This window comes from Zootoca vivipara, chromosome 5 (genome assembly GCF_963506605.1).
Source record: "Zootoca vivipara chromosome 5, rZooViv1.1, whole genome shotgun sequence".
NCBI classification, from domain to species: domain Eukaryota; kingdom Metazoa; phylum Chordata; class Lepidosauria; order Squamata; family Lacertidae; genus Zootoca; species Zootoca vivipara.
Window position 1 is genome coordinate 19373152 of NC_083280.1, and position 27380 is coordinate 19400531.

The 27380-nt window shown below is 41.6% G+C and overlaps 1 protein-coding gene and 1 long non-coding RNA gene across 3 annotated transcripts; one reads left to right on the forward strand and one right to left on the reverse strand.

Annotated features, from left to right (window-relative positions):
- Window positions 1–4924, reverse strand: LOC118093550 (uncharacterized). 2 transcript variants are annotated; one of them, XR_004693661.2, is made up of 3 exons: window positions 4884–4924; window positions 3181–3773; window positions 1–3000 (listed from the first exon to the last, which is right to left on the reverse strand). It is a non-coding gene; the product is annotated as an uncharacterized LOC118093550 (long non-coding RNA). The 2 variants fall into 2 exon arrangements; XR_004693660.2 differs by having other exon boundaries at window positions 1–1451; window positions 1844–3773.
- A 24-nt stretch (window positions 4925–4948) lies between these two features.
- On the forward strand, window positions 4949–26278 carry NMD3 (NMD3 ribosome export adaptor). Its single transcript, XM_035132888.2, has 16 exons — window positions 4949–5062; window positions 7132–7221; window positions 8593–8727; window positions 10763–10859; window positions 13514–13594; window positions 14801–14929; window positions 15386–15476; window positions 15977–16055; window positions 16525–16621; window positions 17420–17537; window positions 17789–17934; window positions 18852–18964; window positions 20757–20829; window positions 22113–22219; window positions 24116–24186; window positions 25947–26278. The coding sequence occupies exons 2-16, from the start codon at window positions 7178–7180 to the stop codon at window positions 26078–26080; spliced, it is 1515 nt and encodes a 504-aa protein (XP_034988779.2). The 5' UTR covers window positions 4949–5062; window positions 7132–7177; the 3' UTR covers window positions 26081–26278.
- The last annotated feature ends 1102 nt before the right edge of the window (window positions 26279–27380 follow it).

The following is a 27380-nucleotide window of genomic DNA, read 5'->3' on the forward strand; positions in this document are numbered from 1 at the left end:
GTTAAACTATGGAACTTGCTGCCATAAGAGACGATGATGGCCACCAACTTGGATGACTTTGAAAGAATGCAGCAGTGAGTTCCGCAGGCTTAGGCTGGAAGGTCAAACAAGACTACAGCCAAGAAATTGAAGCAAACCAGCGGCCAGGAAGCCTGATCTTTATTGTTGCAACAAGGCTCCCAACTACAACGTAGAAGAAGCCCCGATCAATGGATTACATCCGTATTTCAAAGCTTTCCGAAGTTTCCCATAATACATCTCAGGATGCATCATCAAAACATAGTTATGTCACAGCAAAGGTGTGGTCTCAGGTAGAACCTGAGATCCAGGCATGCCCCTGTCACTCAAATGTAGTCTTTCACATTTACTCCATAACAGTACAAAGGAAAAAAAAAATTCATTCAGTAGCACCTTAAAGACCAACTAAGTTTTTATTTTGGTATGAGCTTTCGTGTGCATGCACACTTCTTCAGATACCAAAGGAACAGTACAAAGGAAAGCATTTAGAGTTTCCAGGTTCCTGAGTCGAGTCAAATACACCCCTTTGTCTTGACCGGGTAGGTAGGCATTGTGATTGAGATGGTTATCTGTCTAGCACTCTTGGGGCAGGACATCACCAGTCATGACTCCTTGGGAAGGCCAGGCAGACATGACTGTACATCTCGGGGATTATGGTAGGCTCTCTCACTCCTCCCCTTATACCTCACTTCCCTGGGTCCTAAATGCCATTGGAACTCAGAAGATTGATACGACGAATGATTTCTTATGAATTCCTAAGGTATTCCCATTGAGCCACTATGTAGATACATTTATCAGTGAATTTGGTATTGACACTTTCCCTGTTTTCCTTTGTTGGGAGACTTGGGGCTCAGTAGGGAATCGCAGACTCCTGAGCTGAGCTCCCCTTGCAGATGCAATGCCTTTGCAGATATGCTGCTGTTATTTTCTCTTGACACTAGAGCAGTGGTGGCCAAACTTGGCCCTTCAGCTGTTCTGGGACTACAATTCCCATCATCCCTGACCACTGGTCCTGTTAGCTAGGGGTGATGGGAGGGCGAAGTTTGACCATCACTGCACTAGAGGAAGGGCCAAGTCAAAGGCAGAGAAATGTGAGGACTGGACAAGTTTGTGTATCATAAGGCTACTAGCCATGATGCAAACCCTCTGCCCCTAGCTGATGGAAACCACAGGCAACTTGTCGGTCACTGTGAGGACCTTGGCAGCCTCTTCATATGTCCATAGTCTTCCTGCAAGTTGAGTAACAGCCTGTATCCAAATACTTGGCGTATGTCAAGTGTTGCCGGATTGTATTCGGTCTAGTGATGGTCAAGCCTGATAAAGCTGGCAGTTCAGGTTTGACTTGTATTGCTGTTTAAACATCTTCCCTCCATTTTTCTGCACATACCAATCCTTCCTACCTCTCGTAGATCCCCGGCTTGCCCCCTGGCAACCTAGTGAACACAGAGAGATGCTGAGATAAGTCAAGTCTGTGATTAAAAGAGTTGCAACAGGTTTGCACACAGATAATGCGATAACCACTGCTCGGTATGGTTATAGACTTTTCTTATAAAGCACCCAATGGAAATATCAGGAGTAGTCAATGTGCCCTCCAGGTGTTGTAGGACTATAACTCCCAGCCACCAAGCCAATTTTCACTCTGCACCAGGCTCCAAGGAAGAAATTCTTTAGCTACTGCCTCCACCATCCCTTAAGAGACACACACTGGTGGGGCTTACCCAAGTTGTCAACAAATTTTGGAGACTTCCTTGGTATGGCAGAAACTGATGGCTTTTTAGGGAAGAATGGGATTGACTGTAGCCCCCATCACTCTGATAAGCCTTACCTTTCAACTGGATGGACCATAATTCATTGGTGTAGAAAATGCTTTGAATTATGCAGGAGGTCCAGTTAAAATGATCTGGTTGCAGGCTTCAAACTTCAAAACAGTCACTGCTAAGGTAAATGGTACTCCGGTATGGTCTAGGCTGCTTTGCTGGTTCCATCCTAGGAGCTACAAAAGCTTCTTAGCATGGTTTGTAAGCAAAAACAACACATCTTCATGTGGCAAGTGGAAGCACTGTCAATGTCCCAAGCTTACAAAGGGATCAGAATATTTATTTTGAGGAGAGAGAGCTGAGGTTCAGCATTGTTGTTGTTGTTTAGTCGTTTAGTCGTGTCCGACTCTTCGTGACCCCATGGACCATAGCACGCCAGGCACTCCTGTCTTCCACTGCCTCCCGCAGTTTGGTCAAACTCATGTTCGTAGCTTCGAGAACACTGTCCAACCATCTCGTCCTCTGTCGTCCCCTTCTCCTAGTGCCCTCAATCTTTCCCAACATCAGGGTCTTTCCCAAGGATTCTTCTCTTCTCATGAGGTGGCCAAAGTATTGGAGCCTCAGCTTCACGATCTGTCCTTCCAGTGAGCACTCAGGGCTGATTTCCTTAAGAATGGATAGGTTTGATCTTCTTGCAGTCCATGGGACTCTCAAGAGTCTCCTCCAGCACCATAATTCAAAAGCATCAATTCTTCGGCGATCAGCCTTCTTTATGGTCCAGCTCTTACTTCCATACATCACTACTGGGAAAACCATAGCTTTAACTATACGGACCTTTGTAGGCAAGGTGATGTCTCTGCTTTTTAAGATGCTGTCTAGGTTTGTCATTGCTTTTCTCCCAAGAAGCAGGCGTCTTTTAATTTCGTGACTGCTGTCACCATCTGCAGTGATCAAGGAGCCCAAGAAAGTAAAATCTCTCACTGTCTCCATTTCTTCCCCTTCTATTTGCCAGGAGGTGATGGGACCAGTGGCCATGATCTTGGATTTTTTGATGTTGAGCTTCAGACCATATTTTGCTCTCTCCTCTTTCAACCTCATTAAAAGGTTCTTTAATTCCTCCTCACTTTCTGCAATCAAGGTTGTGTCATCTGCATATCTGAGGTTGTTGATATTTCTTCCGGCAATCTTAATTCCAGCTTCAGCATATCTGTGGTTAAAAATAAACCTGTAATGGAAGTGGAATCACGTCAGACAGTTCTGACTTCACAATAGACCTATTTCACACAAAGGATGGGCTTTGTACCATCTCTTCCAGCACTAAGTGAATGCCTGTAATTTCCAAAGGTGTATTTCGCGTTTCAAAAGAATCACAAAGGGTTGGAAATGAGGAGGGTACAGTACTTACCACAGGGCAAAACAAAGCACCAGTGCTGGTAGCCTGAAGTCATTTCAGATGAGGTAGCATAATCAACACTTGTTTACAACTCCATAGTTCATGAAAAAATGAATAATTTCGTGGAGACATACCATTCGTCTTCAAGGTGCCAAAAGATTCTCTGCTGCTTTCCATGCAATATTGTCTTCTTCTTTCTTTGGCGATCACTCGTATCTGAGTAAGATTGTCTTCCATAAAAACGGTTTTAACAATGGGTCCGTAAGTGACTGTAGAGGCCAATTCTGGATCCACAGTCAGTAGCCAGTGACTACTCTGTTTAGTCCAAATTGTTACAGCAAAGATGTTGGTACCTGCTTTAGTTTAGACACAGCATTTCTGCCATCTGCTGGGCACCTTCAGAACCACAATTTCATTCAAGCCATCAAAGCAATTGTGCCTGACAAAGCCGATTCCTGCTTTTAAGCCATAGCCTGGGTATAACAGTGGGTTATGGTGTGTTTTTTTTGCCAAGGCTGCAGTCAATATTGTAGACCAGTTTTAAGGGTGAAAATTCCAAATCGGTGGCCGAAGCACCAGGCCCATTGGTGGACCAGCAGATGTACCTGCAAACATGAAGGCTGGCAATGTTAATGATGACATGGTTGAAACTCATGTATAATAAGAAAGGGATAGTAAAATTCACGCTTAAAAGATGCTCTGACAGTTGGTACCAGAGGAGAAATGAGCCAGAGGACAAATACACCATGATGAATTTTTGGACTCTTGCTTGCTTGGAGATTTGTTTGATATAACAAGAAATATAACAAATCTTTAAAAGTGTGTCACCAACATGAAAAGTTTGGAAAGGTCTGTTTAACCCTCCAGAGTGGATTTGGGGAAGGCGTGGGGCAGGGGAAGAGAGGTGAAAGCATCACTGCCCTGGCAGGAGCCTCCACTTGCCGAACCAGGTAGCGAATCTGGCCACTTGAAATTAATGGGCCTAAATTACTTGTGGTAGACTCATTGAAATCAGTGGCCACAAGTAAATTAGGCCCATTAATTTTGATGAGTCTGAGTAAAAAACTTAGATGGGAATTCCACAACAACCCAAGCAGATGGGCAAGTTATAAATAAAATTAATTATTATTATTATTATCACAGATGCCAACAATTTTACTGCTTACATTGCATATTTACAAAATAGATATCCCACGCACATATCTGTTTTATTTATTGATATTTAAGTTAAAGCTTTGTTAAGGACTGCTCCTCTGTTTCTACTGTTGCCTTTCTTTGTATTTTCGGGTTTTATTTATTTAATTATCTTGCTGTGTTTTATGCAAACCCGCTTAGGGATTTTGCCCATTAAGTGGTATATTAAAATGCTACTGATGAGGAATGATGGCGATACTTTCGTTGCTCTTTTAAAATAAAATACTTATTGGAAGCGAAGAAAGGAAAGGAAAGCGACGCCTGCTCAGCCGAGATGCAATCTCCCTGTTACAACAAGTCAAGCATATGAAGCCAGCGTTTAAAAAAAAAACAAAAAAACAAAAAGAAAAAGGGACCCCTGAGCATCTGCAGAGTGCACTTCTCCCGCCACCTGCCTCCGTCTCTCCCCCATCCCGCCTCCATCTGAACAACTGGGCTTGCTCAGCACACCCGACGAGAGCAACCCTACGCCTCCGGTTCTCAACTGAACCTGCGGGGAGGGGAAAACACGCTTTCCTTACCTCTACGTCGCCACTCACATGGCGATTTCCCGTCCCCCCCTCGGCGTTCTTTTCCCACCGTTCGCGCGTGGGGACGAGACGTTCTCGCGAGAACTGTGCCTTCTCTCTCTATCTCTGTCTCTTTCCACTTCCAGGACGTTGGAACGCGAGGCGGAAATCTGACCGTGAAGCGACAGAAAGTAAGTGGCGAGGGGGAAATCGAACGCGAGTCGCTTTGTGGGGCCTCTGTTGGGGGGGGGGGGACGAGCGCGGCGGTGGGGGGAGGTCGTTTCGGCGCGCGCAAGGCGACCGTTGGCGCCCTCAGCAGCGCTGGGCCCAGCCGCCACGTGCCGCCTCGGCTGCTCTTTCCCTCCCTCCTCTTCTTAATTTAACCGCCGGACCGAAGCGCTACATTACCGCTCCACCCGTGGCTGGAGATCGCTGTCCTCACCCGCTGCTTTCGAAACGCGCGCGTTGCGATGTGGGCAAGAGTGCCTCTGAGCGGGTGCAGATCGCTGCTGCTGCCAAGGGACCCCGCGACCTTTGCCCTACCTAGAGCGGGAAAGCGACTAAAGGCTGCCCTAGAGCGTGGCCTGATAACAATAACAATTTATTATTTGTACCCCGCCCATCTGGCTGGGTTTCCCCAGCCACTCTGGGCGGCTCCCAGCAAAAATTTAGAATACATTAAAATGTCACACATTAAAAACTTCCCTGAACAGGGCTGCCTTCAGATGTCTTCTTAATGTCAGGTAGTTATTTATCTTTGACATCTGATGGGAGGGCGTTCCTTTAGCACTTGTCTTAAATGGTTGATTTGCAGGTTTGTTTTCTACTTGGATGTGCTTTTTTTAAGGATATAAATCTCGTTTAAGTAGGCTCGAAAGAGGCACCTATTTTTCGTTTTAAGTTTCTTTCAGTACAGTTCCAGAAGTCCAAAATCCGTTCAGTTCCAAAACCAAAGTGTTCCAAAACCAAGGTGGGCTTTCCCATAGAGAGTATGCAAAATGGATTAATCCGTTCCAGACTTTTAAAAACAAGCCCTAAAACAGCAATTTAACATGAATTTTACTATCTAACGAGACTATTGATCCATAAAATGAAAGCAATAAACAATGTACAGAACTGCAGTCACACAATCAGTCAGTCAGTAGCTGAACTGGGTTCCACACAGTCACAAAAACAAAACAAAAAGCCGCAAAAACAAAAAAGCAAAATAAATAGCAGAAACAGACAGACCTCAGCGTAGCACTCAAAATGGAAGGGTGGCACTCAAATCGGAAGTGTAATACTCAAAATGGAAGGGTGGCAGTCAAAATGGAGCACGTTCAGCTTCTGAAAAATGTTCACAAACCGGAACACTTACTTCCAGGTTTGCAGTGTTTAGGTTCCAAGTTGTTTGAGTACTAAGGCATTTGAGAACCAAGGTACCACTGTACTGTGGTACCTTACACACACACACACACACACACACACACCAGTACATGGCTTTGACCTTACAGCCAAGGGCTAGCCAAAGAGGGCAGCTGCCCCACTAAATTAAAAAAAACAACTTTACTAACTGAGGTTCTGCCCCCCATAACAAAAGCTTGCCCTCCCCCCACCAAACAAAAAAATGCTAGCTACGCCCATGCTTTCAGCCAGTCAGCTTTGCCAAATGTGTGCTTTGCCAAAAGTTGCTTTGGGTTGCAGTTGGAGGAGACAAAGTGACTAGCCAATTTAATCAACAATAATAATGAATAGTGTATTAGCCTGGCAATTGGTTGCTGTATGCAGTCAGCTAAATGTCCCCTCATGCCAGCACGGATGTCCTTAACAGCTTTGGGAGCCCACACATCAACACCATACTTTTAAAGCACATTTGTACCATTTTTAAAAGCTATGGCTTCCTCCAAAGAATCCGGAGAAGTGTGGTTTATCCACCACAGAACTCTACTGTTTCCAGCACCATTAATAAACTACAGTTCTCTGGATTCTTTGGGAGGAGCCAATGACAAAGTGGTATAACGCTGCTTTAAATGTATGGCACAGGTGTGACTTAACATATGTCACCACCCTACCTCATTTTTTTTAGTACTTACATCTCAGTATTTGAGCTTCATCAGTATCAAAAACATAAGAACATCCCACCCACATAGATATTTGGTTGACCACGATGAAAACAGGATGTTTAAATATTTTGTCTTTTTGATCTGATCCAGTTGGGTTCTTCTTATGTTAGACACACTCTGTAGTAGTTGGACTCTAACCTGTGCTCTCACCTCACTAGGTGCTAATGCTTCTCTCATTCTTGGGAAACACGTGTGAAGCTACCAATGGAATACATGAAAGAGCCTGCAACGGTCAGCCAGGGGAACATGTGAGTAACATACTGTCTTTGACAGCCATACAAGAAGGAGTGTTGTCCTCCATGTGAATATATGTGCGGGAGAGTCAGTATAGTGTAGTGGTTAGTAGGCCTGGGTGATACTGCATTGGCCTGAATATAAGTCGCACCTTTAAAATTGGAGGGGAGGGGAATACCCAAATATAATCCGCTGCATTCCTCGCTGCTCCTGGCTGTTCCTTCCTCCAGCGGCACTGCTAGCAGAGGGACTCAGGAGCAGTGGCAGTTTCACCAGCGATATACCACTGAATGAAACTGCCATTGCACTCTGCCCTCATACGATGCAGAGGAAGAAACAAGCTGAATCAGTGATGCTGGGGAGCGGGAACCTTCCTGATCCCCAGCTGAGCTGCGCAAAGCAGCCCATGCGTTCTTAACCTCTTGCGTGTCAGCGGGGAAGTGCTGGGGCTGTCTCAGCTGGGGAGAGGGAACCTTCCTCCTCCCTAGCTGAGCTGTGCAAACAAGCTGCGTTGTCCCAGCCCGTGAGCACCTGGGTGAAACCGCCTCAGTTCCCAAGGTGAGAGCTGGGGCAGTTTCACCAGGTGCCTCGTGGGCGGAGGCCAATGCAGCTTTTTTTCCAGCATCATGGTATATTGACAAACTGTGATGTTTGGCTGGCGAAACACAGTGATGTTGAAAAGCTGATATTGCCCAGTGTGTTGGACTAGGACCTGGGAACCAGGGTTCAGATCCCTACTCAGCAATAAAGCTAACTAGGTGACCTTGGACCAGTCGTACACTCTCAGCTTAACCTACCTCACTATTGTGAGAATAGATTGGGGAAAGCTCTGTATGATACCTGGTAGGTAAGGTGGGATATAAATGAAATAAATGAATAAGTTGCTTGTTTGAAATCAGTTGATATCTCCTTATATGTGGAGGACTAAGGCAGAGCAGAGCTGGAAGTTTTTTCCACCTGGTGTATTTGCTTTCCACTATGCAAGAATTTGCCGTGGAGGGCTACTTTGTAAGAAGCAGTTCTCCCCATACATGTCCTCCTGTTATTTATACTCTCAGATATGTTGGAATATCAAAGCATTAGAATTTATCAGTGCAAGAAACATTTTGCCTACTTGTTCATGGGTCAGAACCTACTTTGTCAGATGCATCTACAAAGTGCTTCATAATTGAATTGTGAAATAACAAAATTGTTGTTACACCGATCTAGCCAACTAGGCACATGCAACTGAGAACTTATTTACTGAAGGCCATCCATTGAGTTGCCTCAGCAGTATTTGAACTCTGGTCTCATATGTTTGAATTATAACGCTATCCAGGGAATAATATTGACTTTGTCTTTCAGTGCATTTCAGTTTCAATGGTCATTTTCTTTCTTCCTTCTAGCCTGTGCTGCCAGTGTGGCATTGCAATTCCACCCAATCCAGCCAACATGTGTGTAGCATGTTTACGGACTCAAGTGGACATAACTGAAGGAATTCCTAAGCAAGTCATTGTACATTTCTGCAAACAATGTGGAAGGTACCAACTGTTTTATCAATTTTAAGGGCGCTGACATAACATAACTTTCCTGAGTGCTTATATAAACATTTTTAAAAGTAAAAGTACAGTTGATGCATAGATCCAGAAAAAATGCCTTAATCCACAGTCAAGCAAAACCTTTTATTAGGCTAAGGGGGAAAATGCACTTCATAATCACAACATCAGTTGTCACATCATTAGGGATTTTCAGAGCGTAGTTGCTGAACAGAGAAATGTCAGAACTTCAACTGGGGGGGGGGCATGTAGCTACCTGCATACCTTCCAAGAAATATGGAATATACTTTGTGGCAGGTGTGTGGAGACAGATTGAGAGTCTTCTGAAACAGAGTGCTTTGTTATTTTGTTGTGAGACCGTCTCATCTTTTTAAAATTTATTGTTTGGTGTCACCAGTCAGGTGCAATCTTACCAGAAACTTGTTTTGCATAAGTGCAGTTAAAGCGAATAGGACTGCTGCATTGACTATAAATCATTGCTATTCATGCCAAGGTATCACATTTTATTTAAAGAAGCAGCTGTCTGACATAAGGACATTAATATAATTAGCATACATTAATGTTGAATATCATTATAATGTACTATGGCTGGTGTGCCGCGACGTGCGGCGACGAGAAGGGCAATTTGCTGCCTTGTCACGTGCCTGGCGGCCGCCATTCCAAAACACTGACCCGCCAAAAAGGAAGGCGGCCAGGTCACGACGCGGGGTGAGGGGCCGCTGCACCGGGCGCAAAATCTGGGAGGGCGCGCTCCGACGTTCGCACTCGCTTCCAGTCTAGTCCCGCGAGTGGCGAGCGCAGCACAGCGCTCCTTGGCCGGCCAGGCTAGAGCGCGAGAAGGCGGAGAGCAGGCCCGTTCCTCCCTGCGCACCCCAACCGCCGCCAGAGTTGGAAGGGACCATGCAGTAAGCGAGGCGGGCAGGAGAGGCGGCCCGGGATCAGGCCGAGCGGGCGCAGAGCGGAGGCGGCGTTGGCCATGGCCCTCCGGCGGCGGTGGGGGTGCGCAGGGAGGAACGGGCCTTCGCTGCGCCCGAAAAAGTGGTGCCTCTGAGGGGAGGGAGGGAGGTCTGGCGGGGGGAGAGAAACACCCGGGACGCGCCTCTTTCCTCTCGAGGGGAGGGGTCTCCTGTGAGCCCCGCGTGGCACCCTCGTTCCCTCTTGGGTCGCGGAGTCGGGGGCCCTGCGAGGCTCCCCTCGACCCGAGGGCTTTTCATTCTGCCTTTTAGCAGCGCTGTAAGTGGCCCTGAGGCCTTTGGGCATGAAGGGCGTTTCGGGCACTTGACCAATGGCAGCAACGACCCTAATGCCGGAGTCTCCTTCCCCCCATGTCCCCCCCTAACGCCTGAGAATGTTTGTACTATGTGGCATGGGGAAAAAAATTAAAAAGAGCCACCCAGGCTTAAAGTCAACAAAGGGCATTAACAAATGGCCTATATATAAAGAGAATTACTTTATATATAGTCAATATAGGCACAGAGTTAAATTTTTTAACTTTTTTAATGGTGGTGTGCCTCGTGATTTCTTTCATGGAACAAGTGTGCCGTGGCCCAAAAAAGGTTGAGAAACACTGGTCTAGAGAATTCAAGAGCTCATATTATATTCACACTGTATAGCATGTTCTTTGAAGGTCAGTTTCTCTTAATTGAGGTAGTTTTTATATTCTGTTGTAATGTTCCACAGTTGTTAGTTACCTCCGGCCTCTAATGACATTTTGACTTAAGCTTTCCTTATTGTTAATCAAAATTCTAAAACCTTTCACTGTTTACATCTGTTGTGCATGTTGATCAGTTGAGTTAGCAGGTGCATATGTATGCATCATACTTAATCACAACTGCTTTGACCATTTCTGGCTTTGACCATTTCTGATGATAGCGAATAATTTTCAGATCCAGAAGACTAGGAAATTATTTTTGTGGCATTATTAATGTTATGTAGTTATAATGCTATTTAAAGATAGGCACATCATTGTATATATTCAGTTTGAATAAATTTCATGTATTGCTTTTATTTTCAATTTTAGATACCTTCAACCACCAGGAACTTGGGTTCAGTGTGCCTTGGAATCAAGAGAACTTCTGACATTATGCCTTAAAAAAATCAAAGCTTCCCTTAGTAAGGTTAGTCTTGTAGCTCTATATTTTTATATGAAATTGGAGTCTACTATATCTCTTTTTTTATAATCTTTTTTTATTAATTTTCCAATTAAAAAACAATTATTTCACATCCATTATTTCCAATTATACAAATACATATCAATCAAACCGAATGTTATGCCAAATCATCTAAAATTTCCGGGGTTCCCATGCTTCAAAAAATTGGGGATTCCTCGCAACTGTTCACTGCCGTCTTTTTCTAAAGTCCAAATCGTCACTCTAAGTCTATAATAGTCCCGATCTTTCCCCTACAATCCCAAAGATGTTTTCTTCTTTCATCCGATTTTTCCCCAGCTGCTGAGATAAGTATCAAACGAGATTTCACATATATTCTTTCTCCTGTGTGAGTTTTAATCAGTCCGGCCTCCCCATAAATTTTCTTGATCTGGAGCGTCCTTGTTGCGTCGGTCTTTCAACATGGAGCAGCGCCATCTTAGAAAGCTCAAATCACTTTCGCTTTCTTCTCATAGCTTTGTAGATTAACGATCTTTATAAAATTTACAGCTTTTCCAGGCAGAAGACCCAGCCGTCACCTCATGCATAACCTCTTGATAAATTAGTGGCTCTCCTTGCCCTATAGCTGAACTTAGTTTCAGGTCCCTGTTCAAATTCAAAGTGCGTCACACCTCATAAATCCTCCGAACGCTTTCCAGGCACTCCTACTATCCAATTTGAGGGAGGCTTCTCTCTTCAACAGTTTTACATCTTTAAAAAATATACTCAATATCAATAGTTTATAAAGTTCATTACTCACACAGATCTTTTTTTTATTTCTCGTTTGTTCCAAACAAGCAAGGACATCACGTCCGGGAAGGTATGAAGTAACTCGTAGAGTATATGAAAAAAAATTAAAAAGCTCGCTTCCCTTGTCGTTCCGTCCCCATCAATCCTTCTTCCAGATAAAATACAGCCTCGACTTCTCACCCTCAGCAGCGTAAATTCCTTGGCAGTAAACAGAGCTTCTGCCCCTCCTTCTGAAGCATGTCCATGAATTTAAACCTAATTATCTTCTTTAATCATGGAGATCCCGCCATGCAGGTTAGCGTCCGGGAGTTCCGACATTCCTCATAAGTGCTTTCAGCCCAAGCCCCCCCCCCACTCCTTGAACATTCGGAGTGGGTTTTGGGGGCATCGCGGGCCAGCGGCCCCTCTCCGTAACCCCCGGAGAGGTAGGGGGGTTGCTATTTACTCCCCTAGCAACTTCCAAATTCCTCATGAAGGTCGGAGGGATGGAAAACAGGTCAGCCATTCCTGCAGGCGGAAGCGGAACCGGAGTCTACTATATCTCTGTAAACTTCATTCTGCTTGTGAAAGCTGTGATTCTTTTGTGGAGTTAGCCACTAATAATGAATTGATTCTCTAAGCAGATGTACTTTGGTTGTACCTTCCAGTTTTATTTTGGGGGCACAGCTGCATACAATGATAGTTCCTTAATGCTATGTACTGGGGCATGTTTATCACAAAAGAGCTGTTCCTTGATTCTGTGTTCACAAATACCTTTACCATTAGAAACTGTACCCATAAGCATCCACAGAAACATAGTGGACTGGGTTATCACTCTTGACCCATTCTGTGCGTGAGGGGAAAAGCATAGTTAAAATTATAAGAAGAACTGAAGAAATACCACTTTCATGATGTGGCTAGACATGGAAGCTGCATGAGATACCTTCATCATTCAACAAGTAGTCTTGTATGAGAGATTGAGAAGCAGAATGGCAATTGGATCATCTGAGTAAAAACCCCACTTTTCCCAGTGCTCCTTGTGTCCCAAGCTGTGAAAGACATCAGCAGTAATAGCCTAGGTGACAAAACCCCAACCTGTGAGGGACACTTAAAGTTGGGTGGCTACAACATTGTGGGTTTTTTCCCTGAGAGCTGTCATGCCCAAGAGATTCAGAGCAGAGTAGTAGGAACATGTAGGTGAGAAGTTATTTGTAAAAAAGATTTATTTACCACCATATTGTAAAACATCAGAGCTACACTAAGGCACAGCATTAAAACTTTAAAAATACAGATAATGTAATTAAATTATGAAATATGTTTTCATCCATCTAGAGTATATGGTCCGAGTCTGAATAGGCATTCAGACAAATGAAATTATGTCTGTTATGTAGCTGGCAAAGAGATGATGATTTATTTAAAGTGCTAATAAGTGTAGGGATGTGCTTAATGTAGCAGTTCCATTGGTGTAAGGGTTCCATTGGTGTAAGGTATTTGCTGCTAACTTAGGGGGTTCTTGCAGCAGATGGGTGGGGTATATTTTAAACAGCAGTTTATGGCTCTGTACGGGATTTCACTCCATGAATTTCCAGTTTGTGCATGAAGGTGAGCTGATGTTCAACGCAAAAGTCAATAACCCAATGGGCAGAAGCAAGCCTCTAACAGCACATGAAGTGGAAGCAGGGATTATTGTCATCATTTGTTGATTAGGAGACATACATAATAGTAAATGGAATATTAAAAGTTTTAATAAATGCCATGTATCATTTCCTATATTTTAACATGTTGTAGTGGCATTAGTTGAATGTAGGAGCCCAGACCTATGTGGCACCATTTCTGTTCAGCATTTGTGGAAATATACAGTAATGGTAATCATGCATGCTCTTTCCTCCTGACAGGTGCGGTTGATCGAAGCAGGATTTGTATGGACTGAACCACATTCCAAAAGACTTAAAGTAAAGCTGACTGTACAAAAAGAGGTGATTAGACTTTGGAGTGACTTTTATAAATCAAAATTATTAGAGAATCCAGGAATATGTTATAAGGTTATGTTGTGTTAGCTAGAGGAAGTCAAGGATGTTCTTGTTTGTGACTTGCTGAGTTCTGAATAATGTTGCAGTTGTATTATGCACCATGAAAGTAAGTCCCATTAAAATACTAGAATTTGCTTCCATATAAGCATGTATAGAACTAGGCTAGAGGTTTCTGTACATTGAAGTGTTAAAGGGATCCAGACTTAGGATTGTGGACTGGACTTACTGATCTTTGTATTCCTTCCACTTGTATTCCTTCCATTTCCATCAGTCAACAATTGTGAGGTCAATAAGAAAATATAGCTAGGTAGAAAGCTTAGAGTATTGAGCTAAGACTCAATACTTCAAAGCATTTGGGCTATTAGCTGTATCTCTTTTAATGCCAGTTACTTTTTAATTTTTATTTCAATTTATTTAAACAATTTATTGACCACTAAATTGCAATCACCTGTAAGCAGTTTACAATGATAAAATACAAAAATTATATGAAAGTATTTCTATACCACCACATTATAAAAGATGGCATAAACTATAGAACATAAAAGATCATTTAATTTTTCTAAAATGCAAACAATTGTTTAGATGACTGCCTAATCAAAAATTAAGTAGTTGCAAAGACCTTTTGCCACAAAAACGTGAAAAGATCCTTGAAAGTCAAATGTGAGGATACCCAGCAAATCTCTGCTTGAAGAGTATTCCATAACACGGGGTTGGCAACTCTAAATACAGTTGTACCTCTGTTTACGACCCGCTCGGGTTGCGAACAGTTCAGGTTACGAACTCCGCAAACCTGGAAGTGTTTTCGGCGCCCCCCCGCGCATGCGCAGAAGCGGCGCACGCGCTTTGCGCATGCGCAGAAATGGCGCTCGGTTTGCAAAGCCCGATTCAGATGTTATAGAGAAATAGAGCTGCATGCTGATGGCACTATGCTCCAAAACTCCTAATGACCACTTTATATAGATGTTAAATAACAATGGGCCCAAATGTTACCCTGTGGAACCCCATAACACAAGTAGCAGGGGGTCAAAGAACACTCTCCCATGTTACTCTTTGGATTCAGCCACACAGGTAGACCGTCCAAGCTTACTCCTCAGAAACAACCTAGTAGAGATGACAGAAAAACTTGATCTTGCATTTAACTTCCTTCCATAGGTGATCAATGGGGCAGTTCTTCAGCAAGTCTTTATAATAGAGTATGTTGTTCAGTCTCAAATGTGTGATGACTGTCATCGAGTTGAAGCTAAGGACTTCTGGAAAGCAGTGGTACAAATTAGACAGAAGGTATATCTGTGTTATATATATACATGCATTTGTAGTTGCCTCGTGTACAGAATGTGTAAAAAATATATGGCTTTTTAAACTCTGGGTTGCGGAGTATTGTTTTTGTTTCTTACTGTGGCACGTTTTTTCTATTGTAATCTCCCCTGTGATGCTTGAGTGAAGGATGGTATGGAAATTTAATGAATTTTGAGTAAGCTACAAAATGCTTCAATGTTTTTGGCAATTATACATATGCCTAGGTCCTGGTATGTTCCACTAAACTTGCTCGAGCTTAATGCTGAGTAAATACAATATAGTGCTGCATATTTATGTATTTGTGCTTTAGTAATTTCCAGGGTCTTATGATCTGTTTGGACCTTGGGTGAAGTGGCAACCTTGTTGATCAGCCACAGCTTCAGATGCCTTTACATGAAAGTGATGTGTCTATTCTTGTACAAATCTTATTTTTATTATTAGACTCTACATAAAAAGACTTTCTACTACTTGGAGCAATTGATTTTAAAACATAGGCTTCACCAGAATACTCTTCGGATTAAAGAAATTCATGGTGAGTGATGTTTATGAAGCGACTAAGTTCTTGTAAAAACAAATATGATACGAATTACTTGCAGGCATGAAGGAGAGGCTAGGTTTTTCAAAATAAGAGCTTTGGCATATAATAAATATGATGTTTTGTGTATATAACGTTGGTCACACTTGGAGTACACCCATTGAAATCGGTGAACTTCATTGGTTTCAATGGTTCTGCAGTGGCTAACAGTAGATATCGCCCATATAATTAATATTTTGCATATAAATGACAAGAAGTATATTTATTACTAGGGGCTGCCATGCCTGCTTGTATTGCTCACCAAGCCACCTCCTCATCCATCCAACCTTCCATCCCCTTACAGCTTGTTTGTGATAAGCATAATATATTGTTAATGAAGGGAGAAGTAGTCTTGTGACTTGCATGAAAATCCATGAAAGTTCTGAAGAATATAGATCCCTATGATAATATATCAATATGAACCACCATGAGTTTTAATTCCATATACATGATTTCAGATGGCCTTGATTTCTACTATACTTCCAAACAACATGCTCAAAAGATGGTGGACTTTCTTCAGTGCACAGTTCCTTGTAGGTAAGACTTTCTTTAGAGTGTGTGATCCATTGCATAGCTGCATAATTAATATATTTTAGTTTAGTCCCACTGAAGCTAGTGCATACAAGTAGTTTTAGTGTTGTTCTACCTGGATCAGGTAATCTGTTTATATCACAGAGACAGCAGCGGTGGCAGTAGTGCCTTTGCCTCTTGCCTTTTTGTAGGTGCTTGCAGCAACTACAATGCTAAACTTTAATTGTCAAGAGAAGGCAGCTTTCTTCTCTGCCTTCAAGATGCTGATCCCTCCTGGAACTTCCCCTTTAGGGTCCCTTATCCCACACACCTATAGTTTGAGAACTTAGGAGTGGTTTGTTAAACATAGCCAAAGATTCTCGCTCTTTTTTGTCATTTGTGGGGTTTTTACTTTCCTGCCCAGTTTGTTATTGTAGCCATAGAATTTCCTTTTTTCTTGGTATCTCTGACTTGGATTTGCTTTTTTTAATTTCAGGTCTAAGTCATCCCAGCGTTTGATCTCTCATGACATTCATAGCAATACGTATAACTACAAAAGCACATTTTCTGTGGAGATTGTTCCCGTATGCAAGGTATTTTTGACTTGATTCCTAGTCTGTAATCAAGAAGAAACTGTGCTTGGGGGACTTCCTGTTAAATGAATTGTTTGCACTGCCAGTGCTGTAGAAGCTTTATATGCCCCATTTTATTCATAAGCCCCATTTTATTCAGTGGGTCTATATAGGATTGTAGCCTAAAACCACGATATTATGAGAAAACAGAAGCTTCTCTATTTCAATGCTAGCATGAATTTCAAAGATCCAGTGTACAGATTTACACATACATCTTCATCTCTGGTTCAATGTACAGTAGTTTGAAGTGATAACTTGCATGAGTGACCGACATGTCATATCTAGAATTTTCCATACCATCCAATACCCAAACACAACACATAAGGAGTCATCAAGGTACTGTATGTGTGAATCCTCTTGAGCATGTTAATTATTGAACTGCAGTACAGTAACAGTTTTTCCTCTAGACAGCTAGTACAACACATTGATACTGCCATAAAATGCATATTGAAGTGTTTGTTTTTTAGTTGGAACTTTTGTGTTTGGGAAAGACTTGGAGAATATGTTCTAAAGATTTCAGAGATTAAGAAATTTTACAAGTGAAATGCGCCTACAATTCTTATGGTCTGAAATCTTAACTACTAGCTTTTACAGAAATTCAGCTAAAGGATTTAGTTAGTTGCTTGTAGTTTCCTAATCCTTGGACCTCCTTTCAGCATTTTAGTAATTATAACAACAGATTTACAATGGGAATTGATGAGCTTCTTGTTTTTGTGTTGTAATTGCTTTGCTTTCTTTCTTTTCTCCCTCTGTGTTCAGGACAATGTTGTATGCTTGTCTCCAAAACTGGCTCAAAGCCTTGGGAATATGAGCCAGATTTGTATTTGCCTCCGAATAACTAGTGCCATTCACCTCATTGATCCTAATACACTGCAAAGTAAGTTTTTAAATATATTTTTCATATTAAAATCTAATCCAGTAATACTGATAGGAATCACACTCCCATCAGCAGAAATTTATATGAGCTCCCTGAGGTTGATCTATTTGAAAAACTAAGCTACAGGCTACTGTGATGGCATCAGCTGCATTGAAGAGCATATCAGTCCTATGTGACTTTTCCCGCACACACAAATCATAATAGTGGCTTACAATAACATCTGCATTAGTTCTATATTTCTTGTCTTTCAGTTGCTGAAGTTGATGGAAACACTTACTGGCGTCATCCTTTTAACAGCTTGTTCCAGCCAAAGCAGTTGGAGGAATTTATTGTAATGGACATCAGCAAGGCCCATGGGAGAAAGCAAGGTGCTGGGGCAGGCATGAAATCCAACAAAGTAAGAATTGTTATTCTCTTATTTGTACCTCTTCTAGAAGCTTGGCCAGATCTTACTCCCTGCCTAGGAATTGTTTAGCTCTGTCACATGCCATTTGAAAGCTGTCAGGCCATTGATCTATTTAGCCATTTAGCTATTCTAACTGGCAGCAACTCTTTCCCATATCTGCTCCCTAAGATCCTTTTAACTGGAGAAGCTGAGGATTGACCTTGGGCATTCTGTTTCCTAAGCAGGTGCTCTGCCTTTGAGCTATGTCCCTGAATTATATGTTAGTCTAAGTTCTTATATTTTTGAATGAGGTGTACTTCTTTTGAAAGGGAGTTCTACATTTGAGAGGTCACTCCCAAGAAGGTCATGTCCATCTTTTTGCATTTAATATCTCAGGTAGATAAAATTAAAAGCATTTATCCACATTGGAATACACCAAAATTTGGATAAAGAAGGAAAAATAAGAGAATCCTTTTTAATTATTATGAATCTATTCTTACTGTACACTTTGTGTATGCAAAGTGCATTAACTATCACAATTCTTCATCAAAGTGACTCAGACTCCATGTGAAGCAAACTTATCTTTATGGCGTATAAATTAAGCAAATCTGCATGGTTTTACTTTATTTTTACATTATTTAGTCAGCTTTGGTTCGACATGACATTTTTTGCAAAATCAATTTGTAGGTCACTGTAGCAACCAGCATATACCACTGATACATGGAATGGCATTTTCATTACATTCCTAGAAAAACTATGCAACGAATATATTTGATACACACTTCCTTAAGGATAAATTGGGGGAAATTAGCAGTTTGAGAGGAAATTAAGATGCTGAATTATAAAATGTGAGAGTTTTGGTTTAACTCTTAATATACCCAGCTTATATTTTTAATCATATGTGTTCTTTTCCCTTTGTTATTTTGAAGCATACACTTGCTGAAGCCTGGGTGCAGAAAACATCAGAGTTGAATACCGATACCCAATATTTCTGTCGTACTCACTTGGGGCATCTTCTGAATCCTGGAGATCTTGTGCTTGGGTTTGTAATGCTCTATTCTGCTTCTGGTTGATGTTCAGTTCCATGCTTGCATACCACTTTAGAAGGCTGCAGGACTGCCCCTTCAGAACTAATAACTTTGATAATTGATGCTAATTGGAACTGGTTTTCTGAAACCTTAAGGTACTCTGAAAGCTGAGGAAGTATGAGGGCAAGGTAGACACCTCTGAGCTTTCTGCAATATCATGATTATAGGGAAAGTTGATGACAACATTCCATTAAAAGGAAGAGGATAAATTTGAGAAGAACTTCCTTTTAATAGCTAGTGCAAAATACAGTGGGCAGTATTTACCCTCATGCACCTACTTGTTAAAAGGCAGAATAATTCACAAAGCTGAATCTTTTAAGAGCAATGCTTGTTCAAATAACAGTTTACGATAGAAGGTACTTCAGGGTTGTTTGTCCAAACTTCGGCCCTCCAGATGTTTTGGACTACACTTCCCATCATCCCTGACCACTGGTCCTGTTAGCTTGGGATCATGGGAGTTGTAGGCCAAAACATCTGGAGGGCCGCAGTTTGGGGGTGCCTGCTTTAGTCGGAGGCAGGGTTCTACAAACCCATTCCCTAATGGTGAGTGCCTCTCCCTTTCTAGCAAGTGCCTGAGTTCTCTGGATTTTAACAAGCCATTTAAAGGACTTCTGTGCATACCCCCAGTAAGTGCTAATCCTGGTGAAAAATGCAACTGTGTTGTTTTTCTCTTGGAGACCTTCACCAATAGCTGTTGGCCCTGGGCATCATCCTGTTTCTAGGCTTAATAAGCCTAGAGCAAGCAAAGATGTTCTAGCAACCGGTTCTAATAAGGACAGCAATGGCACCAGTTTATTCTCAAGGCCATGCTCAGCTCTTCTGCACTTCTGATGCCAGACCTGTCCTCTTAGAACCCTTAGATGAATTTTTCTTCTTCCATTTCCAGCACATTAGCTAGTGGCCATCCCTGTTACACGCTTCAGGACTCCACAGTTTAAAACATCCCTTTGCAACAACTTTTTAGAGGTGTCATTGTGCCATGCCTTCAGGATTGGGAAAATTTAAATAGAACACTGAAGGCTATAACGTGTCATTCACACGCTGACTCCTTAGATGCCCATAATAAATATTGTTGTCTTGATATTACAGCTGGAAAAGTGGAAAATGTTATAAATGCCAACAAATCATTGGCACACCAAATGCTCCACAAACTTTGTTTCTCTCCAGGATTCTGCCAAAGTCCCATGCAGAATGCAGTGAGATTAAATCCTCATGCAGAGGATTTGAGGCAGTGGAAGTGGGGGAGAAGCAGAGCAGAATGGGCTAATGGCAACCATATATAGTAAAAGTTGCAAGCCAAGCCAAGCCAAAATGTATGGAGCCCTGATCTGTCACCGTTATATCAAAGCCTCTATAACATATCTCAAACCAAGCTGTTAAATGGGTATATTTATATAATTTTAAAACAGAATTAAAATCTTCTCAATGCCAGCCTTAAGACAACCCAAGTGGGTGGATAATTCGACATTTCCTAAAGGTACAAGGTCTTGAGTTTTAGCAAGACTCCATTCTGGTTACTGTTTTGATTATATGTTACATTTTCTGTATGAACATCTTTTGCTTTTCAAAACTTTTCATTCTTGCAACATCCCAGCAGTGCCTGCTGCTGCTGTTGCTGTTGTTTTTGTCGTTACATTTTATTTCCCATTCTGCTTAGCTGTTTCTATTAAAAATATTGACATTTCTGAGTTGTGTAGAAGTATGATACAGTTAACAAAGAAACCCTTCTTCGTATTATTATTTTAGATTTGACTTAGTGAACTGCAATCTAAATGATGAATTTGCAAATAAGATGAACCCACATAATGTTCCGGATGTGGTAAGTTTTGGATACTTCTTTCCTTCCTTAAACAAACATTTGGGCACTGATGAACAGTTTTAAGATCGTCATGATATAGACCAAGAATCTTAATCTCTTTGCTAGCATGGGAAATTATATAGTCTTTTATTACCTTTTTATGTCTGGGTTTCGTTTCCTGTCTGCCTAAGGTTTCTGTCAAGCCTTATGACCATTCTGGAACAACTTGGCTCCCTTTGTCTCCCACTAGTGTCTCTGTGCTATCTACCTGTTAGGTCAAAAAAAGTGTCATTTGATGAAAATCCTCCCCCTTCTTCTCCTTCAAATCTTTTGCTTCTGCATAATGCTAGACAATGGAAGCCTTGTCGATTCTGTCTAGGTCATGAAGGCTCATTTCACCATACCTTTCCCAGTATGTGTAGTCATTCCAGAAGCAGAAACCAAAGCCTTGGTGGTCCACATACAGCCCATGCGGCTTCTGTTGCTTAGCCTGCTATGGTGGCCTTTGGTGTCATTAATACTGCTAAAAATAAAAATCACCCTCCTGCTTTTCCTGAATTTGTACCTTTATTCATTTATTCTTAGATGCATTATTTAGTCTCGCCAATATATCTCTGGTGTTTTTATACTGAAGTTGAAAGAGACTTTCTATTTTTTATTTATTTTTTGTCATATGGAAATCTTAACACAACTTTAATGATTGCAAACCTGAATATTCTGGTGGGATAGTTAAGAGTATGAGCGATGAGTTTAGTCTCTGGTTCAAATGTCACTCCACCCATGAATTGACAGTATGTATGATAACATCACATTCTGTGTCTGTCAGTAATGCTGGCATATCTTACAGTAATATACAATATATATGAAGTACTTAGAGCATTTTTGGAAAGCAGTACAAAAATATTTAATAGCTTCCTTCAATATTTGTTCCCCCACACACACACACACTGCCCCTTGTGGTCACTTTTAACACTACAGTTCTATAGTTGCTTCAAATACCAACAGGGCCGTCTTTACCAAGGCGTGCAGGGCACCCGGGCGCCGAATTTTGGGGGGGCACCAAATGTATTATGGGGGGCACCAAAAAAACTCAACAACTTTTGAGTTGGCTCCCCCTATAAAAAAATGGGGCCGGCTAAACTAAATTTGGGGGGGCGCTGGACGAATCTTTGCACCCTGGCAGCACATATGCTAAAGACTACCCTGAATATCAGTTTTCATTTAGGCTTTTAAGGGATCCCTCAGTATTGTTCTGTAAGTGGTATTTCTGACACAGTACCTCGCCTTCCCCTTTCCATTCTTAGGTTTTGATCAAGAAGAGCTATGATCGTACAAAACGTCAGCGTCGCAGGAACTGGAAACTGAAAGAATTAGAAAGAGACAGAGAGGGCATGGATACAGATGATGAAAGGTTTTTTGGGGGGGGGCGGTTTCTGTGTTATTTCCCATTTTTATAATTTTATGAGCAAAATAAGGTGGCAGAGAAAACAACTATTGGATTTCATGCATGCTCTTTAGACCAGGGGTAGCTAAAGTTGTATCCCCCCCCCCGATGTTGTTCATCTCCAGTTCCCGTCATCCCTGACCATTGACCAAGTTGGCTGGGACTGACCTAGAGGGCACCAAGTTGGCTCCCTCTCAGTTTAGACTAATGGAGGCTTGTGGCTGAAATCTATCATGGGTGCCATGTGAAGCTTTCTGTTAAGTGTTGAAACCTACAATCTACAACATATTTTGTAATAAAAATTGCAACATGGATTTCAGAAAATGAGGTAAATGTGGGACAGTAGGCCCAGAGGGGGAGAGAACTGGCCCTGTGTGTATTTTGCATTTTGAAAGTTTGCAAAAGTTGAACATCTAGACAGGAAATCACAAGGAGATTTCTAACCATATTAGACCAGTGCACTATTATAATCTCCCAATAAGTCAGTGAGCACAAAACCATTGAGTTTCAAAACCAAGATGGAACATAAGAGTAGTCCTGCTAGATTAGACCCCCCAAAACCCATCCAGTCCAACTCACCGGATGCTACAGGACTTAACACAGATTATTTCAAACTTTGGAGATTGTTTCTTCTTGAAATAGCAGGATGGGCTGTTGCTAAATTATTAAGAGAACTTTTATCTTGTGGAAGGATCCTAACAGTGCATTCTACCTTAGCGGGAGTGTGGTTTTCCCAGTAGTATGCATCATAGTGTGCTTGCTTGTTCTTAACCTTACAGGTAGCTCTAGGATGGGCGACCTCAGTTTTCCCATGGATCTGTTTGTTTTCTGTTAACTTGATATAAACTGAATGATCTTGGGTGCATCCTACCTACTAAACTAGTGTATGAAAGTTTGCTACCAGGGCTTTGTTCCTCAGTGCAGGAACTGAATAGCCTTTCAGCTCTAGAATATTATAGGCTAAGCTGATTGCTGAAATCTGAATGAAACTCCATCCAGTTGCTACATTCAGCAACTAAATTAGATGCCACAGAATTTGAACATTTTAGAAATTAACATCAATGTTGTTTCAGACTGGAATTGATGTAACGTGTGTGGTTGAATCTCATGAGGGGTTTTCCCCTCCGGTTGTAAAACAGCTACAACAGACTCCAATTTTGATGTCTTGGGTGAGGGGATATTTAACCATTTCCCTCCCACACAAACCCTGTTTCCCCACAAGTGATTATTAAAGCACTTTTATACTACCATTTTGGTATGTTTAGGGAAGTTTTTTAATGTTTGATGTTTTATTGTATTTTTAATATTTTGTTGGAAGCCGCCCAGAGTGGCTGGGAAAACCCAGCCAGATGGGCGGAGTATAAATAATAAATTATTATTATTATTATCCCATTTATACTATTGGAGTTCATGGCAGTGTATAACAAAATCAATGCATAATAGTCGAACACATGAAAAACTGATGGGAACGGATGGGGGAAAGAAAGGGCAACCCAGTCAGATGAGCTGGGTACAAATAATCATTATAATTATAATAATTATACAGATACCAGTCTTTTTCCACAGTGTGTAAGAGCAGCAGGAGGTGTTTGATGGCAGGGGTCAGACTCTGGAGAGATCCAATTAGGAATCTCCCATGTCACATCTTAGCACTTTCTAATTTGAATTTTTCAAACCAATTTTACTTGCTCAGCTTGTGAATGTTCATTTTCCCCAGTAGTTAGACATAGTTTATATAGCCTCCAGGCAAAAATATTTAGTTTTGTGTATTCTGTTTATAGTTTATGGATATAATGGTGTAGAATGTACATAGTCCCCAGAAAAAAGTAGTAGAATTGCTCACTTTTATTTCTGCTATTATAGACAATTCCAGGACTTCCTAGAAGATCTTGAAGAAGATGAGGCTATTAGAAAAAATGTCAATATTTATAAAAGTAAGTTTCCTACATGAAGTATTTACCTTTTTTTACCCTATTGTAATGCCCAGAAATATTGCCTGTCTATAGTGGTGTCTGGAATTCACAACAAATGGTGGCTACTCTTAAATTAGTTGTTTTATAGCTAATATGTGTTCTGTCCGCTGTTTCCGTCTACTGTCCTGATGTAAGTATCGGGGGCTAAATGCTCCAAGCCAATTTAATGACACTTTTGGGGATGAGAAGCTACACAATAACTGCCTGCATCTCTTCTGTCGCATTCTTCCTTTCCCAGAGCGTGCATTAGACCAGCTTAGGACTTGTAATACATCATCATCTATCGCCCCAGGATAGCTTTGTCTTGACCATGCTGCATGCTCTGGCATGCAGGGAAATACTGTGCTCCTGCAAGCATACTTAATACCTTCATGGAGGCACAGTTTGTTGAGGATTTGATGAGCTGAAGTTGGGAAACAGGATGAGGAAATTGTCCGCCTGACCAAGCCCTTAGCAACTTGAGGATACCCTGGAGGAGCAAATGAAATTAGGGTTCTCTCTTCAGGTCCAGGATGCTATAAGAGAGAGCCAGTGTGGTGTAGTGGTTAAGAGCAGTGGACTCGTAATCTGATGACTCAGGTTTGCATCTCCGCTCATCCACATGCAGCTGCTGGGTGACCTTGGGCTAGTCACACTTCTCTGAAGTCTCTCAGCCCCACTCACCTCACAGAGTGTTTGTTGTGGGGGAGGATGGGAAAGGAGATTGTTAGCTGCTTTGAGACTCTTTAGGGTAGTGATAAAGCGGGATATCAAATCCAAACTCTTCTTCTATAAGCTTTTAAGGACTTGGGCTCCTTTGAAGCTAAAAGGATGTAGGGCAGTCGGAAAGAACTTTGTCTCAGCCTAATTAATCCCCCCTCGAAGGAAATCTTAAGCTGTGATGCAGGCAGCAACCCTAACAGCGTAATGTATCCTTTAAAAAACCAAAATAAGAGTAGGGGAGATATTCTTGTTGATCCCAAGTCTCCCCACTCCTTTCCAAATCCTTTTGTACACCACAAGGAGGAAGAGAGAAATATATTCCCCTGTCCCCATTGTTCAGGATAAGGCTTAGTCCCAGACTTCAGCAGTCTTGCATTATTTTGCTGATGGAGGGGACGGGGTCCCCCAAACATTTATTTTCTGTGTGGTCTTCCAGTTTGTTCTCTCTAGTGATGAAGTGTATTACCACCCAGAAACCTCTGCACACTTGGACATCCCTAATATGCAGAACTTATGTCTTTGTTTGTTTGTTTGTTTTTTGAAAAGAAAGGAATGCAAGCTGTAGAAGACCAAGGGCTATATGCGTATACTGCCCTCATTCTGCCATGTAACTAGCAATAGCAAGGCAGAGAATAGACACAAACACTTGGTATGAATCCTAGGCGAAAGGGAAGCAAGTGATCTGCTGCTTGCTCTCTTCAACCTTTTGGGAGAAGGATAATTAGTATTCTATTCCTAATTAATTATTCTGTTCCTAATTAATCTTGCACTATAATTATCCACCACTCAGGTTTAGACTCCAAAGCAGGCATTTCCCCAGCCCTGAACATGAGCAATATAGCTATTGTGGAGGTGCAGGGAAAGAGCAGATATTTTGAAAAGAATCTCCATTGTTTTGTTGTGGGTCCCCATTCTTTTTCTTAAAGAATGGCTAGCTATTTGACAGTTAGCTCAGTTGGTTGGTTAAAGTGATTTTTTTTTAATCTTTTGAGGTCTTAAATTTCTTTATGGTTTTTTAGATGCAGTCATTCCAGTAGAAAGTGACACAGATGACGAGGGTATTCCCCAGATCAGCCTTGCTGAAATGTTGGAAGATCTTCAGATATCTCAAGATGCTACTGGAGGAGAAGGCGCTGATATGTTGACAGAATAAGCTAATAGGTCTTGTTAATGTGAATATTTTTCTTCCTTAAGGAAAAGTAGTTGTTACAGGAACCTATGTTAGGCATCCATAGGCTTGATATACAAAGTTATAATCACAGTAAGTTTTGAACAACAGTTCAACAATAAATCATTCTGGAAAGTGTCATTAATGGCTAATAAATGCATTGGGATATATACTGAACCTGAATGGCATTCAGACTGTGTGATTATGATTATTTTTACTTGTGTCTAAATTTGTATAGGTATGCAAATACAAAGATATTTCCAAAGCCATGTCACTCACTGAATTTGTTTATGCTTTGGCAATCTGTAATCTGCACCTGGGATCTCTGGTGTGTTTATGTGTGTTGCAGGGCTGCTCCCAGTAATGTCAAAAACTGTTCTAATCTTCTTTAAACTACCATTTAGTTAGAAATACAAATCTTACATTCAGTTGCTATATGAAACTGCAGGAAATGAAGAATGTGGGGGAAAGTGGATGGAACTCATATTTCCGAAATACAGTCATCTAATAACTGTCTAGAATATAGGCCCTAGATTACAAGAGGCTTAGTTTTAATTCCCTCTAGCATTATTGGCAGCTGATGCCCCATAGTGGAGATGTTACTTAGCCACATTCTATCTAGGGCTCAGGCTTTCTAAAAGTTGTCTTTGTGTCAGTCCCGTTGAGGCAGGCTACTGCTTTACTTGCAAGGGAAGGGAATCTTAGGAGGTTGCATCTTTGTTCTGGAAATCCATCTCTACATGTCTGTGTCTTGCACATGTGGAGGGAACTGATGTCCGTGTGTAAAAGAGTGCCATGGACCAGTTGTCTTTATTCAACCAAACTAGCTTCTTGGGGCTGGCGGAGTTCATGTAACTTGTAGTTGAAAATGTTTGCTTTAAACATTTGATCCCAGATCAAACATTAGATCAGAGTTATTATACAATCTTCCCTTGTGTTAAGAATAAAATTGTGCCCCTATATAGTGCCTACTTCCTAGTACAGCATTTTGAGCATGTCATTGAGATTCCTAACACACAGCATGGCAAATTTGGGTGCAGGGTGGGTGATAGGCAAGAGCACAATATGGTGTAAGTACTTTTCATTAATAAGTCTTTGGTCACTTCCATTTTAAGCCCCCCAGCATTGTCTGACTCTTTAAAAACCTCAATCTGGAACTGCTTCATCACATGTTATACCCATGTAGTAAAGAAAACCGACACTACTATAAGCCTGAAGTAATACTCATTTTGTTTTAGAAAACAACTCTTCTCTTGGTGAGCTGGTTCAGACAGTATGATGAGTA